This window comes from Salmo salar, chromosome ssa29 (assembly GCF_905237065.1).
Source record: "Salmo salar chromosome ssa29, Ssal_v3.1, whole genome shotgun sequence".
In the NCBI taxonomy this organism is placed as follows: domain Eukaryota; kingdom Metazoa; phylum Chordata; class Actinopteri; order Salmoniformes; family Salmonidae; genus Salmo; species Salmo salar.
This window is the reverse complement of record NC_059470.1, coordinates 20,456,746-20,477,933: the sequence shown is the minus strand read 5'-3', so window position 1 is coordinate 20,477,933 and position 21,188 is coordinate 20,456,746. Positions and strand designations below refer to the sequence as shown.

Sequence of the window (21,188 nt, the reverse complement as noted above, 5' to 3'; positions counted from 1 at the left end):
ACCTGCTCCAGATTTCTACATGCCAAGATTGTTCAATCTATTACAGATACTTCTACCCCAGAAGTAGAAACACCTAGATATTTCTAGTGAGAACTATTTTTGCCATTACAATGTGCCATTTTTGCCATTACAAATGTGTACACAGTGATGTAATGTTGTCCCATGGCTTGCAGAGTTACCTCCCCCGATTGACCCACGGGACACGGCACTCAGTGACAGTGATGCCAGCCTGACTACAATATTGTCCCTAGTTAATTGTCAGCAGCATTAGAAAGGTCAGGCTGTTGGAATCACATAGTGCCCCTCGCTGCTTTGATTGAAGCATTCATTCCCAGCTCGTGTTTTACCAGGAAGTGTTTTTTTAAAGCTATCAAGGGTCAGATTAACTAGGTGACTTTCTCTCTCTCCTACAGATGTAGGATCTTAATTTGACCTATATTGTCACAGTAAAATAATCCTGCAGCAACAGGATTTTAACATTTAGTCCATAATGTTGCTTGATAGGTGGTTAGGCTATTAGCTGGCCAAACGTAGGTTACATGACATGTGCAATACTGTTAATATAACTGTGTGTTAGTGTGGGTTTTCAGTGAATTTATCTAAATCACAAAGCTCATCTGCATTTACTGCGAAATTTTTCAGCAACAAAAGAGTGATCAAATTAAGGTCCAACATCTGTAAACCAGCTTTAGTCTGCTGTCAATTATAGATAACAATCTTAATTTACTGTCACTGTAGAAAATAAATGCTGTTCTACTGCGCGTGTGTGTGTGTGTGTGTGAGTGTGCAATGAGCTGCAGTGGTGTTGAGGAGCATATGCACCCTTCACTGTGTGACGACCCTTAACTTAAGAAAAAAGCCCATCAGCTGTTGAGGAGGAGACAGTCATGTCTTGTCTCTCTCACTTCAAAGAACCAGGTACTGTAACTCAGTGCAGTGCAGGCCTGTGAAATCTTCCTTGAAGTTCAGGCACGCTTTGGATGTGTTGTGTAAAACACGTCGCTATAAAGAAGACATACACTGTGATATTGCTAATCTCGCGATTTACCATCAATCACCAAAAAAGCACAGCTCTCTTTCCACCACTCAGCGGCTTGACGCTCGCTTTAAGTGAGACTGCTTGAGTAAAAAACATAGAGAGAGACGGAAGGAGAGGGAGCATGCTTGCTTTGTTTGAAAACTGGGAGTTAGAAAGATACTTTGACTTTGAAGATATTTGCATGTAAATCTTGTAAAGTGAGTGTAGCTGCTGCACCAGTGGAGCATAAAGCTCTAGTGTTAATTTATGCATGTATTCTCTAATACACTGCAGAGGAGCAGGAGGCCCGTGTGTAATGTGTGTGGTTGGGGCCCTTAAGTGGAAGTGACATAGTACTTTGGTTCCAGGATGGTATTATTACATTCTTAGCTGGTTTTTGCTCAGATAACTTTGAAAACCCATGTTGTCCTCAGTTGTAAGCTATAGAAGCTGATTGGAAATCGGTCTGTATGTGGTTTGCCATTATGTCAGACAAACCTTCTGAAACGCAAAGGAAAAACAGTTCCCTTGTCCTGGCCTTGCTTACAGAACATAGAATGTAAACAAGGGTGATATGTCATTTTTTTTGTCAGTCCTATCTTTCCACTATGCTTAAAAACGACAGTATTTTTGACTTACATCACCGATATGCATTCAGCGTGTGAAGAAACAATAACATTATGGGGCATTTGGCGAACTGTCTAGCTAGCGTTTGTTTAAAAAAAAAAATCTGCAGACAAGAATTCGTTCCCCGACAGCGGGGCTTCAGAAAAAAGTGGTTTTGACGCATTTACAAAACAATGCCCATGTCCCCCCCCCCCCCAAAAAACGAAGTGACAGCAAGTAACTTAATCCTACAAATAAATGATAAGTCTGGTCTTTGAGTGGCCCCAGATTTAGAGCCTTAACTGACGGGGGGGGATTTCTCAGGGTTACCTTCTTTCGTGCTCCCACCCCTGCAGCCAGCTCCGCATAAATCAGCTTTAAACTCCACGCCACACTATCTCCCTGCAGTACTGCCATCATTACCCATGCCAACTTAAAGGCTTAATACGTGTCCCTACTCGCTGCTTACTTTATACTATTTTGCTATTTTTAAAGAGCACGGCGTTCATGTCCATGGTATATCGTATATGTGTAGAGAGATGCTCTCTTGTATCATTCAACTGGAGACGGCTGTGTTGCAACGTTATCCAGATTTTTGTTGAAGCTATATGATTTTATTCATGGAGAGCTGTGTCCGATATTGGTGTATGCAATGCTAATCTTCTTTGAAAACTGAGAGATAACTACAATGAACTCCAATGAAAATAACCTGAACAAAGAAATATATGTGTGTGTGTGTGTGTGTGTGTGTGTGTGTGTGTGTGTGTGTGTGTGTGTGTGTGTGTGTGTGTGTGTGTGTGTGTGTGTGTGTGTGTGTGTGTGTGTGTGTGTGTGTGTGTGTGTGTGTGTGTGTGTGTGTAAAGTGTTGGTTCCATGTTTCATGTGCTGAAATAAAAGATCCCAGACATTTTCCATACGCACAAAAGTGTGTTTCTCTCAAATGTTGTGCACAAATTTGTTTACATCCCTGTTAGTGAACATTTCTCCTTTGCCAAGATAATCCATCTACATGACAGGTGTGGCATATCAAGAAGCGTATTAAACAGCATGATCATTACACAGGTGCACCTTGTGCTGGGGACAATAAAAGGCCACTCTAAAATTTCCGTTTTGTCACACAACACAATGCCACAGATTGGCATTGCGTGCAATTGGCATGCTGACTGCAGGAATGTCCACCAGAGCTTTTGCCAGATAATTGAATGTTAATTTATCCTAACATAAGCCCCCTCCAACGTTGTTTTAGAGAATTTTGTACACAGACCACGTGTAACCACGCCAGCCCAGGACCTCCACATCCGGCTTCTTCACCTGTGGGATCGTTTGAGACCAGCCACCCGGACAACTGATGAAACTGAGGAGTATCTTTTGTCTGTAATAAAGCCCTTTTGTGGGGGAAAACTCATTCTGATTGGCTGGGCCTGGCTCCCCAGTGGGTGTGCCTGGCTACCAAGTGGGTGGGCCTATGCCCTCCCAGGCTCACCCATAGCTGCACCCCTGCCTAATACATAGATTAGGGTCTAATGAATTCATTTCAAATAACTGATTTCCTTATATGAACTATACTCTGTGAAATTGTTGCATTTATATGTTTGTTTAGTATATATGGAATATCTTTTTCACATATGAAATAGTATATACGTTATGTCCACAATATGTCTCTTTGAATGTATGGCACTGTATAGCATTGCAATAAGGCATGACATTGGAGTGAAAATCCTTCTTCTCATCACACCCCCTCTCCCTGCTATTTAAATATTGTACTTTTGGTAATTGGAGGTCCCACAATGAAATCAATTCAGTGGGTGATAACAGATTTCACATCGCGTTACCCATTTGGCTTTGAGTAGCCCCCTTGTGTGGAGACAGCTAAAAATATTCCTATTCATGCATCATCAATATCTTCATTACAAGAAAGATGGGAGTCAGGTTGTATTTGCAGTTCCTCCGTAATGCCTCTTGACAGGGTATCATCTTGCCTATGTCTGTGACACATAGCTTTTTTGTCTACTGTGTAATTTTACTTTTGCCGACGTGCGGAAAGCCTTTCTGTACCACACCACGAAGCCAGAGTCGTGATAAGGCCTAGAATGATACAACTGACCTTTTTCCAATGACAAAACAGCAAGTAGAGACAAAATACATGCACTTTGTTAAAAACTCACAGCATTTAGGTTATAACACACTAAACTTACAGTATGAGCTTCATGAATAAGTGCATTGACAGAATGCTGTGCTTCTTCTTGTCTATCCACATTGGATACTATTCCACTTGATCCCATATGAATCCATATATCAATCCACTGTACAGAATGTATTTCTCCTATCCATTCCCATTCACAACATACAGGGGGAAAAAAACAATCAAATGTGCAGTCGAATTTTTCCCAGTAATTGACTTGTATGCTACGTAGTTTATCCTCACTGTACCAGTTTGTTTCAGAGTGCTGCATGAATATTTATCTACAGTCTATAACTGTTGACTGGGCGTTTTCTGAATGAAAGCGAGCTCTCCGACATGGAAAGAACTTGAAGCGATCTCTCGTGTTTATCTGCAAGGAAACCTGAGAACTTAACACAAATAATTTAACACTTCACAGAGTGCCTTCCTCCAGGGTTTGGTTGATGATCACTTTTAGTTTATTGTGACTTGATTTAGGAAATTACCAGCCACATCCTGTGACTTAATATTGGGTGAATTACGCTCCACTGGACTCAAATCTAACAGTACAGTTGGATGAGGGGATGGAGAGAAACAATTGATTATTTTGCTTTTCCTCTTTAGGCATTATATGCAAACCATTTCCCTGGGTACACACTACAAAGTGAATACCAAGCATCTATGGGAACAGAAAGATGGCTAGACGTATGGATGTCCACGGGCTGTTGCCTGGAGAAATATTAGGATGCACCTTCGCCTTGTTTGACTCTTCTCACACCAACAAAGGGACATGTTGTGTCTTTAGCCGTGTGTGTGTGTTTGTTTGCACATGCGTCTCTGTGTGTGTGTGTGCTAAGTTTGGAGATGGTAGGGGAGACTAGAGCCCTGTTGAGAGAGGCTCTTATGTTCTCAGTCTTGTCCTAATGTGGCGTTCCAGTTTTCCATGCCAGGTCATTACTGGCCCAGCAGCACCCACTCTCTCCTCCTCTCCATCCAAACTCTCCATCTGTGCCCTCTATATGAAAGAGAATGGCTGAGCAAGAGCAGGGCTGCACTGGGGAGAGAGAGGTGCACTGTGGAGAGAAGCTGAGCAGGGGTAGGAGGGGCTGCTGAGAGAGGCGAGAGAGAGGCCTGTGTGGAGAGAAGCTGAGCAGGGGTAGGAGGGGCCGCTGAGAGATGCGAGAGAGAGTCCTGTGTGTGTGTGTGTGTGTGTGTGTGTGTGTGTGTGTGTGTGTGTGTGTGTGTGTGTGTGTGTGTGTGTGTGTGTGTGTGTGTGTGTGTGTGTGTGTGTTTGTTTCCAGGCCCTGCACTCTCCTGCTGTCGTCTTTCTAAATCTCTCTTGTGTCTCCCTCTCTCCCTGTATATCCGAGTATACACTGTATATACTGTATGTGTGATGTTTTTTCCAGGCCTGTGCTCTCCTACAGAGGGCCGGGCGGCGGCGGCACCAGCAGTGGTAGCGGTGGTGGGGCTGCTGAGCGTACACATTTGGCTCTCCGCATGATCCCGTCAGAGCTGGGCCTGTCACCGCGGCGCTGGGGCTGGCGCTCCTCCTCAGCAGCAGCACAGCTCTGCCTCATTATGCCGCTCCTGGCTTTGATCTGGTTTGCGAGGCTCTACCTGCATTACTGCAGCCAGTGGCTCTTCCTCCAGGCCATCGCAGTTCCTGTCAACAAGTGAGTGTGCTTCCTTTGATATCCTCCTCTCTCCGAGGAGGTGGAGGAGGAGGAGTGATTGTGTGTGTGTAGAGAGAGTGCATGGGAGAGGAGAGAAGAGGCAAGAGCTAGCACAGTGCAGCGGAGTTGTGTGTGTGTGTGTGTGTGTGTGTGGGGAGGACACACACAGACACACACACACATAGATGTACATAAGTACTCACACACTCCCTCCCACTAGATACTGTATAAAAATCTGCCCATTACCAGTTTAACAAGACTTGCCTAAGCATTAATGAAACCATGTGGCAGAATTCATTGATTTCAACAGGCATTCTTGCGTGTGCATTATTTGGAAAGAATGTATTGTTTATTATTTTGTAGACAGTATTTCATAATAAACAAAGTAGGATGCCATCGAGAGGCTGTTATATCTCAATAGCACATGGTGTTGATTTAATTCATCACATTAAAAGCAAGACTGTGAATATGCTTACAAGCATTAAATCATAGAAAAGCCATCTGACATCTGACAGAATACAGGAAAAATGTGCATGAGTACAAAAGGAGTGGAGGGAGGGGGGATGGAGGAAAAAAAACATGCAAATCGAGGGGGTCACCAGCCACCAACGGATGACAAGTTCCACATGTCTGGCCACTTCCTCTGAGCATTTCTCCCTGTAATGGGCAGTCCCCAGCTAGCTCTCTGTCTCCATCTCTGACAGTCTGGGGATGGCCAGTGTGCTGACAGCCTCCCCCCAGCCCCACCCCCTGTGTCTAGCCCCCTGTCTCACCCGATGCCCTCCCCCAATAGTGCCTCTGGGACATCAGCGGGCAGCAAAGCGGGCCCTTCATGAGCGAGACACTCTCACTCAGGCCCCACGCGGCTCTCCCATCACCCCCAGCACTCACACGTACACACACACACAGACTGTACACACACACACACATCATCACCAGTCAGGTGGCCAAGAGCCACTTTGCCAGCATATCACACCACCACCTCACAGGCCCAGTCATTAAAGAGCACCACATGCACATTAGACATTACATCACTCTGTGGCCCGCACAGAGTACTAAATCAGTATTATTACTCCTCATTTTATTTGTCAACATTCAACAATATATATTTCTGTAAAAATGACATTTGTAAAAACCTGGTACAAACCACAGATACGGTATATTAAAATACAGGGATAGGGATATAATGACTGTTTATAGAATTGTAAAGTTGCCATGGAATTTGACTTAAACTGAAGATGGAAACCTCTAGACAGGTCAGGACAGAGCGTAGCATATAGACGAATAGATGAATTGTTGAGCAGACAGAAAGCGATAGTAGGTTTAGCAGTGTTGTGTTGGATCAGAAGGAGTACAAATGGACCATCAGTGGGAGTAATGGCGAGTGGCTGAGAGTGGGTTGTTTCTCTTAGCGAATCACATGTGAATTAATGGGCAAAACAGGCACCTCTTTACTCACACAAGCACTACTCGCAGATGGTAGATTAAGAAACTCATGAGCCATGACCTGAATTGTTGAGTGTAGGTACAGTACATCTTATCTTACCTTTTGTTATCGAAAACAACAGCTTCACAACACTTGAGTTGCATGCTCAATTTACTATGAATTGATTGGTACTGTAGATCCATCATCTTTTGCCGCAATGTACTTTATTCATCAAGTGATCCCCACCACAAACGGAAATTAACCATTTTTGGTTATGATGTACACGAAAACACGACTAGTATGTTCTTTATTCAATATATATTTTGACATAAATGTTTTGCTATTTCAGTGTGCTATCACATGTATATGTGTCCTGTCTTAGAGTGGATGGAGCACCCCAAAGCCCTGATGTAGGCTAACACTTCTCTTGTTTTCCTCTACCCACCCCCCCTTCCAGATTCCAGTTCCATGCCCACACCGTGGAGCTGGTCTACCAGAATTCCTTGCTTCATACCCGCGAGGAGTTGGCTATGGTCGTGGTGGGACCTCTGACCTTGAACGCCGTAACATTGCTGCTGCTCCTGATCAGATGGGGCTGTCAGCTAGCGTTTGGCTCACTCCCCTCCTTCACGTCAAACTTTATCATGGCTTTGGGAGTGTGGACAGTGCTGGACCCGCTGGCGGTCTTTGTAGTGGATGCCATCCTGGGGGTAAGTCACTTAAAATAACTTGGACACTTGTGTTCACTTTAAATGGGAAGTTCACTTTATCTTAGCAAAGTGACTTTAGAAGTTAGAAAAAAAGCACACACAAGGTTAGATCCATGTCTTTTTGCATCAGGGATCCCGTTTTGTCTGTCCGAAAGAACGCCACCGTCAGATGACATTCAGTTATTTATGCGGAATGTGAAACCATGACATAGAGGTTGATAAGAGGCTATTTGAAAGCCACACTGTATATGTGTATTATTATTTGGCCTGGTATTTGATCTATCTATCATTTCAATAACCACCATGTACCTCAATGAACATAAATGATAATCCAAGGTGAATGTCCAATATGTATCTAATATGCATGTGTACTGTCCAATCATATCCTATGGTTAATCATATGGTTATTAGTGAAGAGATATTAGTGAAGAGTATAATATTTCCTCACATAATGGAATACCACAGAGGGCCTTGACAAATGCATCTCCAGCCAAACACTTTCCCCGGTTTTCTCTTTGTCGGAGACCTCTTATATTACCTGTAGATTACACTGTAGATGTACTGTACTGTCCTTTGCTTCAATGTATTTAATCCAGTGTATATACAGCACATTCGGAAAGTATTCAGACCCCTTGACTTTTTCCAAATTTTGTTACGTTACAGCCTTGTTCTAAAATTGATTAAATCAAAAAATGTCATCATCAATCTACACACAATTACCCATAATGACAAAGCGAAAAAACAGGTTTTTAGAAGAAAAAAAACTAAAAACAGAAATACTTTATTTACATAAGTATTCAGAACCTTTGCTAGGAGACTCGAAATTGAACTCAGGTGCATCCTTGAGATGTTTCTACAACTTGATTGGAGTCCACCTGTGGTAAATTCAATTGATTGGACATGATTTGGAAATCATAAGGAGTACATATAGACACCTGTCTATATAAGATCCCACAGTTGACAGTGCATGTCAGAGCAAAAACCAAGCCGTGTGGTCGAAGGAATTGTCCGTAGAGTTCCGAGACAGGATTGTGTCGAGGCACAGATCTGGGGAAGGGTACCAAAACATTTCTGCAGCATTCAAGGTCCCCAAGAACACAGTGGCCTCCATCATTCTTAAATGGAAGAAGTTTGGAACCTCCAAGACTCTTCCTAGAGCTGGCCGCCCGGCCAAACTGAGCAATCGGGGGAGAAGGGCCTTGGCCATGAAGGTGACCAAGAACCCGATGGTCACTCTGACAGAGCTCCAGAGTTCCTCTGTCGAGATGGAAGAACCTTCCAGAAGGACAACCATATCTGCAGCACTCCACCAATCAGGCCTTTATGGTAGAGTGGCCAGGTGGAAGCCACTCCTCAGTAAAAGGCACATGGACAGCCCGCTTAGAGTTTGCCAAAAGGCACTTAAAGGACTCTCAGGCCATGAGAAACAAGATTCTCTGGTCTGATGAAACCAAGATTGAACTCTTTGGCCTGAATGCCAAGCATCACGTCTGGAGGAAACCTGGCACCATCCCTACAGTGAAGCATGGTGGTCACAGCATCATGCTGTGGGGATGTTTTTCAGCATCAGGATCAGGGAGACTTGTCAGGATCAAGGGAAAGATGAACAGTGCAAAGTACAGAGAGATCCTTGATGAAAACCTGCTCCAGAGCGCTCAGCACCTCAGACTGGGGCAAAGGTTCACCTTCCAACAGGACAACGACCCTAATCACACAGCCAAGACAACTTAGGAGTGGCTTCAGGACAAGTCTCTGAATGTCCTTAAGTGGCCCAGTCAGAGCCCGGACTTGAACCTGATCAAACATCTCTGGAGACACCTGAAAATAGCTGTGCAGTAACGCTCCCCATCCAACCTGACAGTCCTTGAAAGGATCTGCAGAGAAGAATGGGAGAAACCAAATAAAGGTGTGCCAAGCTTGTAGCGTCATACCCAAGAAGACTTGAGGCTGTAATCGCTACCAAAGGTGCTTTAACAAAGTACTGAGTTAAGGGTCTGAATACTTATGTAAATGTGATATTTCGGGGGGGGTTATTTCAAACATTTTCATTTCTAAAACCTGTTTTTGCTTTGTCATTATAGGGTATTGGGTGTACAATGATGAGGGGGAAAAAACAATAAAATAATTTTAGAACAAAATGTGGAAACAGTCAAAGGGGTCTGAATTGTGGGCTCTATGCGTGTCCAGCGTCTGTCCTACAGTGCAGAGTCTCCTGTTGCGGATGCAGCCAAGCTCTACTGGCACTTCTACCGGACCGACCAATCAGGGGCAGCTGGAGTGGTCATCACCCTCTTCCTCTATGCCATCCTCTTCCTCCTCTCCACCACCATCCTCTACCTCTACTTCCTCAGGTCAGCACAAACATGCAGAGGCATTATGCCCAAATAAACTAATTTAATGCATTTGTAGGATAAAATATAGAAGATAAAGTTGATTTAACTCTGAATTCATTCTAATATTGAAATTGGCCATCGGTGCTGATGAGCTTAGACATAAGAAACACGGGAAAAATGGGACTCGCTAATGCCAATGAAATATCAATTGAACAGCACTGAATGCAGTACTATGCTATGAGCTTAATGTGTTTTCATACACATTACTAGGGTTTTCATGGTGTATGTACTGTAGTGCTATTATAATAATATTGGCATTTCCCACCATTGCTTCAGAACCCATGTCGTAGCTGACGTCTCAGTTCCTCGAAACAGCCCGTTTCTGAACCAGAAATGGATCTTGCTCCAGACCTGTCCTGTCACATTGGGCTTTCGTGTTGACTTTGAGTCCTCCGTCTCTGACCTTCCTAGTGGCTGAAAAGTGTCACAACACTGGGGAAGCACACAGGAAGAGCGACTAGCGAATTAGGAATTATCATTGGGGTATTTTTAGATGGTCCAGCCTATGGGGACACCCTGCCAATGAAGAGTAAAAACCCTCTAACACCCACAGTCCTGTCCACTCATTCCTATACCCGCTCCCAAATAACCAACCCCCAGACTCCCTCAATCCATGTGTGTGTGTGTGTCTGTGTTTTCACTCAACTATGTCCGCAGAAAACAAGTGTTGATCTAATCGGTTGTGATTTTAGAGTCTCATGCAATTACTAAAGCAGTTATGCATTAAGCGAAGTGCCACACAAGGCAGTGGAATTGAACGCAGCTCCATAGTCGGTAAGAGAAGATGTAAAGCGTGGCTAATTCGGAAATAGGTAGATTTGTTTTTACATAACGTGAGTAAGTAACATCCTTGCATTATGCGATTAGTTGACATGGTGTATGTTGTATGTTTCATCGTTGTGTTGTATCAATATTGAAGAGGCCTGCTGCTATAGTAGAAGGACAATGTTTGAGCTGCTCATCAGATGAAGTCTATCAGATTGAGGTCACCCCTGCTGGAACGTTAGGGGAACGTTAGCGCTAGCAGTGTTTGTGTTTGTGTTGTGATGGGGCTCTGCAAACCACTTTAGCACGTATCTCTCCCGTGAGTCGCTCTGTCCTGTGAAGAAAGCAATGCTCCAATCTGATTGGCTCAGAACCACAGCCAATGAGAGTGGTTCCTTTTCAATGGATGTTTTACTAAGGAAGTTGGGGTTTGATGGTGATTAGTGATTATTGCAAGCTGAAGATGTGTTTTATACACATGTACCAATTTTCATACATTTTCTTCTCCTATTTTTTGTTCCCGAAAGGCAATTCTCTTTTACATTATGGAAAGAGTCAGTTGTAGGCCTAATTTTGGGGGAGTGGTGAGGTAGGAAAAACATTGGGTATGTGATGAAATACTGTACCACATCCCCATCAAAAGGTGTGGGTTTTCGTACCCTGAAATTAGACCGAATCCCATTAACATTTTGAAATGTAAAAAGTCCACAATTGAATTAATCAGTTTGGAATCGGTCCGAGAGGGGTACCATTTCATTTTCCGTAAGCGACCGCTTATCGGCTCAGCACTAAATGGACAATATTAAAACAGCAGCCAGTATTAATGATTTCTGCCACTCAGTCGCCGGGTGGATTGTATTGAATATAGGGCACGAGGCTGAGGAAGGCTGATAATTTTATGGGTTACATGTTCTTATTGGCTGTCAGAGGGAGAGCTCTGACACAGCTCGTGACCTATTTCAAAAAAAAAGCCTGGGGCTATATGTATAGATAGAATGAACTGTTATCCTTTTTTAATTACATTTTAGGCTGCCTTGATTCATTGGCTGAAAAATATATATATTTCAGTAATTTTTTATTCCTACACCGAAAAACTTCACAAATAGAGGTGATGTGACATTGATTGTAGTGGTATTACATTAGAATGATTACAAGGTAAAGGAGAAGGAAAGGGTCTTCAATTTTGTATTGAGAGGAGCTGGTCTCCATCTAGTACCTTGAATGAGTCTGGATCCAGCCTTCTGTCTGTCTGTCTGTCTGTCTGTCTGTCTGTCTGTCTGTCTGTCTGTCTGTCTGTCTGTCTGTCTGTCTGTCTGTCTGTCTGTCTGTCTGTCTGTCTGTCTGTCTGTCTGTCTGTCTGTCTGTCTGTCTGTGTGTTAGGGGCTCTGGGGCTGAGACAGCCACACAAACACGTTTGTTTCACTATCCTTGTGAGGATCAAACAATTGGTTCTGATTCAAAATCCTATTTTCCTTTTACCCTTAACCTAACCCTAACATTAACCCCTAACTCCTAACCCTAATTTAAACCTTAAGCCTAAACCGAACCTCTAAACCTAAAATACTTGTTTTCCTTGTGGGGCCCGGCGAACTGTCCCCACTTGTCCGAATTTTGCTTGTTTTACTATCCTTGTGAGGACTTCTGTGCCCTTGAAGGATAGTAAAACCAAAAACACACACACACAGAGACACACACACACGCGCACACACACACACACTGAATGGGCTGAACCCTCCCTGGACCTCTCTGTCACACAACGCTCCTTAGACATGGTTTGAAGGCTAAAATGGTTAGAAGTGAGATATATTGTGTTGAATGTTGTGACTATCTATGTGGAATACAGATATTATAGAATTCAATGATTTGATATCTGTACAATTTTTTATTACATATTCTGAACAAAAATATAAAAGCAACATGTCAAGTGTTGGTCCCATGTTTCATGAGCTGAAATAAAAGATCCCAGAAATGTTCCAGACGCACAAAAAGCTTATTTCTCTCAAGTTTTGTGATCAAATTTGTTTACATTCCTGACGGTGTGCTGGGGACAATAAAAGGCCACTCTTATAATAAAAGGCCACAAAATGTGCAGTTTTGAAACACAACTCAATGCCACAGATGTCTCAAGCTTTGAAGGAGCGTGCAATTGGCGTGCTGACTGTAGGAATGTCCACCAGAGCTGTTGCCAGAGAATTTAATGTAAATTTCTCTACCATAAGCTGCCTCCAATGTACTTTTAGAGAATTTGGCAGAGCGTCCAACTGGCCTCACAACAGCAGATCACGTGTAACCACACCAACCCAGGACCTCCACATTCGGCTTCTTCACCTGTGGGATGGTCTGAAACCAGCCAGCCGGACAGCTGATGAAACTGTGGGTTTGCACAACCAAATAATTTTTGCACAAACAGTCAGAAACCGTCTCAGAGAAGCATATCTGCTTGCTCATCGTCCTCACCAGGGTCTTGACCTGACTTCAGTTCAGCGTTGTAACTGACTTCAGTAGGCAAATGCTCACCTTCGATGGCCACCAGCACGCTGGAGAAGTGTGCTCTTCAAGGATAAATCCCGGTTTCAACAGTACCGGGCACATGGTGTCATGTGGGCAAGCGGTTTGCTGATGTCAACATTGTGAATATAGTGCCCCATGGTGGCGGTGGGGTTATGGTATTGGCAGGCATAAGCTACGGACGACGAACACAATTGCATTTTATCGATGGCAATTTCAATGCACAGAGATACCGTGACAAGATCCTGATGCCCATTGTCGTGCCATTCATCCACCACCATCACCTCATGTTCCAGCATGATAATGCACGGTCCAATGTCACAAGGATCTGTACGCAAATCCTGGAAGCTGAAAATGTCCCAGTTCTTCCATGGCCTGCATACTCACCAGACACCAGACACCCATAGGCTCCCAAGTGGTGCAGCGGTCTAAGGCACTGCATCTCAGTCTTAGAGGCGTCATTACAGACCTTGGTTCGATCCTGGGCTGTATCACAACCGGCCGTGATCGGGAGTCCCATAGGGCGGCGCACAATTGGCCCAGCGTCGTCCGGGTAAGGGGTGGGTTTGGCCAGAGTAGGCCGTCATTATAAATAAGAATTTGTTCTTAACTGACTTGCCTAGTTAAATAAAGGTTAAATAAATAAAATATTATAGTAATGATTGCATATCTGTATTCCCAGTCATGTGAAATCCATAGAATAGAACCTAATGGATTTATTTAAATTGACTTATTTCCTTATATGAACTGCAACTCAGTAAAATCTTTAAAATTGTTGCATGTTGCGTTTATATTTTTGTTCAGTGTATATAATTGACACTATTGATTCATATTAATTAGCAGCTACCATTTAACAGATAAGGGTCTTTCTATAAATAAATGGGCCAATATGTGACATCACGGTCAACATTTCTAAATGGTTTGATATACATTTAAATATAATTTTCTAGTGAATAAAAGTCTAGCTAGGCACAATGAGACCATAACACCACCTACAGTAGCAACAACAAAACATCTACATGTCATTCAAAATGTCACAAGAAACATGGACACCCCATGTTTCTTTGTCATGCCTAGTTGCCAGTTTTTTTGTGCTTTAGTCAACTTCTCTATCATTTATAGCCATGCTAAACATCCCTGAAGAATGAAAAAGATAAACAACAGCATTTCTATATGTTTTAATAGTTGATATAATAATATCATACAATAACATAATACAATGGATTCTGTCAACAAAATCACTGACAATAATAATAACCAATAATGAAATCATTATAATCAGTAAACTCTTCAAGCATTGTGTATGAGTGTGTGTGTGTGAGAGAGTGTGAGAGAGTCTGTGTCTGAAAACAGGCTGTCAAATTCTTGCTTCCTCTGTCCTTGTTTCCTCCACTGCTTGCCTCTCCTTGAGAGTGCATTGTACCTGAGGGGAGGAACCTTCACTCCTCTTCCCCAATGTGCTTTGAGAGGGAGGTGAAGAATGGGGGAAACAAGGGGAGAATCTCAATTACATTTCCTTGATCCCTCAGGTCCTCTCTCCTCACCTCCTTCTCAAAACCCATTGGATAAGAAGGTTAGAGGGAAGGACCTCTGACATTCTCATCCAATGGGTTTTGAGAAGGCAACAAGGAGAGAAGATGCAATGAATCAAGGAAATGCGATTCTCCCAAGGACAGAGGAAGCAAGTATTTGACAGCTATTCAAGACTAGGTAGCTGAAAACCTGCTGTAAACAGTGAAAGGATATATTTACATATCTACTATTTACATCCTTGCTTCATCCCAGCTAGTTAGATGTGCAAACAATGACTAACTATAGCTATGGGAATAGCTCTAGTCTAGCAATATAAACTGTTGTTTTGGCTATATGGCATCATTGAAAATTATTACCAATGGTTAATTAGGTTGATAGGATAAATCTGTCCCCCAACCATTTGTGACCGACTGGCTCGATTCGGTCTTATGTTGCAAAATTTGGATTTTTTACATGGGATAAAAGTAGAGCTAGAAAATTGTATATCATACACTACAGTTGAGGAACAATGGGAAAGTAACTCTGCTTTGAAAGTTGATAAACTTGTAACCCCACTTTTGAGAAAATGTCCCTTGAAAGTTTTGGTGCACCTACTGGAGAGCTCTTCTTTGTCTACACCCATTCAGCATCACTCACATTCACTTAAGCCTTAGCTCCACCCATCTCTTTTAGGATTCACATGTGAGGCCATGTGCTAAACAGAGTGTGTACAGTAGTGTACTAAACAATCAAAGATTTAAAGACTAAAAGCTGGTTTATACTACGGCTATGTCTGTAGACAGTTGTCGCAGTGACATCATGAACATTCTATTGTCGTCCTACATCAAACTTGTCGTTATGAAAAAGCACACAAAAACTACAGGCTGCATGACATCAGCAGCCTGGTGGTCTTAAATAGCATAACTGGTGTATTTTAACATCAATAAACCCATCCGTTTAAAAATAAATGAAGTATATGTCAATCTAGCAAACCAGGCAACTAAAAGCAACTTCCTAAACAATGTTTTGGTTCGTTTCTAGCCCTTTAGCTAGCTAGCCAGTTTAAATAATTACCATATCATAGCTGACAATTACTTAACTTTAGCTCATTTTTATTAATTATTAGATAAAAAAAACGCACAACAAGATCATTATTTAAAAGTTAATGGCGAGCTAATTACAGAAAAAAGCTGAGAGTGTGGCGAAATAAAAGTAGGGCATTTTACCGGATAATTTTTTAACACTGTTTCTTTAGCCTGACTTTGTATCCTAATTTGACTGGTGCAGGTCAGGTTGTTCTTCACATTACCGTCTCTGGTAAACACACACTATATCAAATAAAATCAAAGTCTATTTGTCACATGCACAGGATACAGAAGGTGTAAACGGTACAGTGAAATTGTTACTTGAATAGTGGAGTCTTTTTTTATGTAGCTAGCTAGCTAAACAATGAACCATAATCCCAATTTATAACGTTACTACCATGCATGAATCTGCAGGTAGATAAAGCTAACCAATTAGGTTCAATGCTAGCAAGTGAGCTAACATTAAGCTATAATTAGCAATGCAAATGGTTTTCTGAGATATGAATAATATTACTACACAGATCATACATGTAATGTTAGCTAGTGAGCCAGCCAGCTAACGTTAGCTAGCTAGCTAACAGTACGCTTTAACTTGCAATGGAAACAACTTTCTGTCAAAATTTGAAGCGTATAATATCTGAAAATGTAGATATCTAGACTCTCTTACCTGTATACATGGATGAACTCTTGTCCCTCTCTGTCACCGCATGCCATGGTTGCCCTTAGTTTGAAGATGTAATCCGGAGAGAGGTGTTTTATCCAACAGCCTTCTGTGTGTTCTCTTTTCGACTCTCTCCGCATATTTGCAATCAAACAAAATACTTTTCTCCATCTCTTTAGCTATCATACTCTGCTTCCCCCAGGCATTCCATGCATTATTTTGGATATGTGTGCCCATCAAAACTGTTTTCACACCGTAATATAGGGGGATACGAAATATTACGAGGTTACAGTGCACTTCCGAGATCGCCATTCAAAAAAAAGAGTCCGACAGCAATATCCAGGAATTTTACAGGATCAAGTTCAATGTGTAATTAATTTGTTAAATGCTTAGTATATGATATAACGACAAACAGCAGTATCATAAATGTAAGGAAAGAAAAGTAGTGTTTTATGTCACACGATGTTTGCCAAATCTGTGAAGAATCCAAACATGAGAAAGGGTTTAAACATAGATTTTGATTCGTCTCATGAATTATATTGAATGTACAGTTGAAGTCGGAAGGTAACATACACCTAGGTTGGAGTCATTAAAACTCGTTTTTCAACCACTCCACAAATTTCTTGTTAACAAACTGTAGTTTTGGCAAGTCGGTTAGGTACATCTACTTTGTGCATGACACAAGTAATTTTTACAACAATTGTTTACAGACAGATTATTTCACTTATAATTCACTGTATCACAATTCCAGTGGGTCAGAAGTTTGCATACACTAAGTTTACTGTGCCTTTAAACAGCTTGGAAAATTCCAGAAAATGATGTCATGGCTTTAGAAGCTTCAGATAGACTAATTTATATAATTTGAGTCAATTGGAGGTGTACCTGTGGATGTATTTCAAGGCCTTCCTTCAAACTCAGTGCCTCTTTGCTTGACATCATGGGAAAATCAAAATAAATGAGCCAAGACCTCAGAAAAAAATTGTAGACCTCCACAAGTCTGGTTCATCCTTGGGAGCAATTTCCAAACGCCTGAAGGTACCAAGTTCATCTGTACAAACAATAGTACGCAAGTATAAACACCATGGGACCACGCAGCCGTCATACCGCTCAGGAAGGAGACGCGTTCTGTCTCCTAGAGATGAACGTACTTTGGTGCAAGAAGAGCAAATCAATCCCAGAACAACAGCTAATAACCTTGTGAAGATGCTGGAGGAAACAGGTACAAAAGTATCTATATCCACAGTAAAACGCGTCCTATATCAACATAACCTGAAAGGCCGCTCAGCAAGGAAGAAGCCACTGCGCCATTAAAAAGCCAGACTACAGTTTGCAACTGCACATGGGGACAAAGATCGTACTTTTGGGAGAAATGTCCTGTGGTCTGATGAAACAAAAATACAACCGTTTGGCCATAATTACCATCGTTATGTTAGGAGGAAAAAGGGGGAGGCTTGCAAGCCGAAGAACACCATCCCAACCGTGAAGCACAGGGGTGGCAGCATCATGTTGTGGGGGTGCTTTGCTGCAGGAGGGACTGGTGCACTTCAAAAAATAGATGGCATCATGGGGTAGGAATATTATGTGGATATATTGAAGAAACATCTCAAGACATCAGTCAGGAAGTTTAAGTTTGGTCAAAGTTTTGGCAAAATGGCTTAAAGACAACCAAGTCAAGGTGGCCATCACAAAGCCCTGACCTCAATCCCATAGAAAATGTGTGGGCATAACTGAAAAAGTGTGTGCGAGCAAGGTGGCCTACAAACATCACTCAGTTATACCAGCCCTGTCAGGAGGAATGGGCCAAAATTCACCCAACTTATTGTGGGAAGCTTGTGGAATGCTACCCGAAACATTTGACCCAAGTTAAACAATTTAAAGGCAATGCTACCAAATACTAATTGAGTGTACAGTGAGGGAAAAAAGTATTTGATCCCCTGCTGATTTTGTACGTTTGCCCACTGACAAAGAAATGGTCAGTCTATAATTTTAATGGTAGGTTTATTTGAACAGTGAGAGACAGAATAACAACAAAAAAATCCAGAAAAACGCATGTCAAAAATGTTATAAATTGATTAGCATTTTAATGAGGGAAATAAGTATTTGACCCCTCTGCAAAACATGACTTAGTACTTGGTGGCAAAACCCTTGTTGGCAATCACAGAGGTCAGACGTTTCTTGTAGTTGGCCACCAGGTTTGCACACATCTCAGGAGGAATTTTGTCCCACTCCTCTTTGCAGATCTTCTCCAAGTCATTAAGGTTTCGAGGCTGACGTTTGGCAACTCAAACCTTCAGCTCCCTCCACAGATTTTCTATGGAATTAAGGTCTGGAGACTGGCTAGGCCACTCCAGGACTTTAATGTGCTTCTTCTTGAGCCACTCCTTTGTTGCCTTGGCCGTGTGTTTTGGGTCATTGTCATGCTGGAATACCCATCCACGACCCATTTTCAATGCCCTGGCTGTGGGAAGGAGGTTCTCACCCAAGATTTGATGGTACATGGCCCTGTCCATCATCCCTTTGATGCGGTGAAGTTGTCCTGTCCCCTTAGCAGAAAAACACCCCCAAAGCATAGTGTTTCCACCTCCATGTTTTACGGTGGGGACAGTGTTCTTGGGGTCATAGGCAGCATTCCTCCTCCTCCAAACACGGCGAGTTGAGTTGATGCCAAAGAGCTCCATTTTGGTCTCATCTGACCACAACACTTTCACCCAGTTGTCCTCTGAATCATTCAGATATTCATTGGCAAACTTCAGACGGGCATGTATATGTGCTTTCTTGAGCAGGGGGACCTTGCGGGTGCTGCAGGCTTTCAGTCCTTCATGGCGTAATGTGTTACCAATTGTTTTCTTGGTTACTATGGTCCCAGCTGCCTTGAGATCATTGACAAGATCCTCCCATGTAGTTCTGGGCTGATTCCTCACCGTTCACATGATCATTGCAACTCCACGAGGTGAGATCTTGCATGAGGCCCCAGGCCGAGGGAGATTGACAGTTCTTTTGTGTTTCTTCCATTTGCGAATAATCGCACCAACTGTTGTCACCTTCTCACCAAGCTGCTTGGTGATGGTATTGTAGCCCTTCCATCCTTGTGTAGGTCTACAATCTTGTCCCTGACATCCTTGGAGAGCTCTTTGGTCTTGGTCATGGTGGAGAGTTTGGAATCTGATTGATTGATTGCTTCTGTGGACAGGTGTCTTTTATACAGGTAACAAGCTGAGATTAGGAGCACTCCCTTTAAGAGTGTGCTCCTAATCTTAGCTCGTTACCTGTATAAAAGACACCTGGGAGCCAGAAATCTTTCTGATTGAGAGGGGTCAAATACTTATTTCCCTCATTAAAATGCAAATCAATTTATAACATTTTTGACATGCGTTTTTCTGGATTTTTTGTTGTTGTTATTCTGTCTCTCACTGTTCAAATAAACCTACCATTAAAATTACAGACTGATCATTTCTTTGTCAGTGGGCAAACGTACAAAATCAGCAGGGGATCAAATACTTTTTTTCCTCACTATATGTAAACTTCTGACCCACTGGGAATGTGATGAAAGAAATAAAAGCTGAAATAAATCATTCTCTCTACTATTATTCTGACATTTCACATTCTTAAAATAAAGTGGTGATCCTAACTGACCTAAAACAGGGAATTTTTACTAGGATTAAATGTCAGGAATTGTGAAAAAGTTTAAATGTATTTCGCTAAGGTGTATGTAAACTTCCGACTTCAACTGTATCTTTGTTCCCACTTTATATCTTAATGATTTCACATTAAAAAAATTGGCAAATTATTATTAATGTCTATGTAACAGCTCCAAACAGTTGTCCACTAAAATAAATGCTCACCGGTGAACAGCAGTTCTGCCAAACATATTGTGCATATCCAAGGTATTTCCGCAATGAAAGATGGTGAATCCCACTAAGAGGGAGGCGCATAAATGAATGAAAAGAGCACATCTGATGATGAATGCAAGCTATTCTTTTGTCTAAAGTCAGAGTACTACAGAAGAGTAGCAAACTCTCCCACGAGCTCTGGATAGGAGTGATGCTGGGTTCAAAGCTCTATCTATCCAGTATCCTTGTATACAGCTGGCTCTCCTTGATGTTAGTTTTAACTGATTACCCCCTGACTGCGGAGAATCTCTTTGGTAGGGGAAAAGGTTACGCGCGTTTGATGATTGGCCAAGGCATTTGTTTGTTTGTGTAGCGCTGGTGTCTTTGTGGGCTGTTGTCTGTGTTGCTTGTGGAGAAAGCTAGCCGGCTGATGCTCAGTCACCTCGAGACTCCGATCAATACGGGTTCTGGCGTGGCCGCATGACTCAGACCCACCTCATCAGACGGCCACTCAATTAGCAGCCAATAGCAGCCAATCCCCTGGCGGCTATCTTTGAAGCGCCTTGTGTAGTCCTCTGGAGTCTCCCGTGATCTTGATTGTTCCATACCGCCCACTCACTGCCAGCCAGCTCCTTTTAACTAACAAGTAGCCTCCCTCCCACTCACCAAGGCCAATTTGCCTGCATTCTTGTCCTCTGTATTCTGCGTTCTGTTTTATTAGTGGATCAATTCAGATACTCCATTTGAAATGGCATACTGAGTCTAGAATGAGATGCTTAATGCACTTAATAGAACGTTGGGGATGTTTCCTGGTACACTGGACACCATGATCTGGGT

The 21,188-nt window shown here is 42.5% G+C and overlaps 1 protein-coding gene across 6 annotated transcripts in view; it reads left to right on the top strand.

Moving 5' to 3' along the window:
* The window catches only part of ofcc1 (orofacial cleft 1 candidate 1), a 121,922-nt gene that overhangs the window by 66,352 nt on the left and 34,382 nt on the right, over positions 1 to 21,188 (top strand). For all 6 annotated transcript variants that reach the window (XR_006762712.1, XR_006762713.1, XR_006762711.1 and 3 more), the window contains 3 exons: positions 5,195 to 5,461; positions 7,345 to 7,597; positions 9,785 to 9,948. Coding sequence is in view for 3 of the 6 variants with exons in the window: in XM_045710803.1 (XP_045566759.1) it covers positions 5,195 to 5,461; positions 7,345 to 7,597; positions 9,785 to 9,948 (684 nt within the window). In the remaining 3 variants the exon portion in view is untranslated. The remainder of the gene's footprint in view (positions 1 to 5,194; positions 5,462 to 7,344; positions 7,598 to 9,784; positions 9,949 to 21,188) is intronic.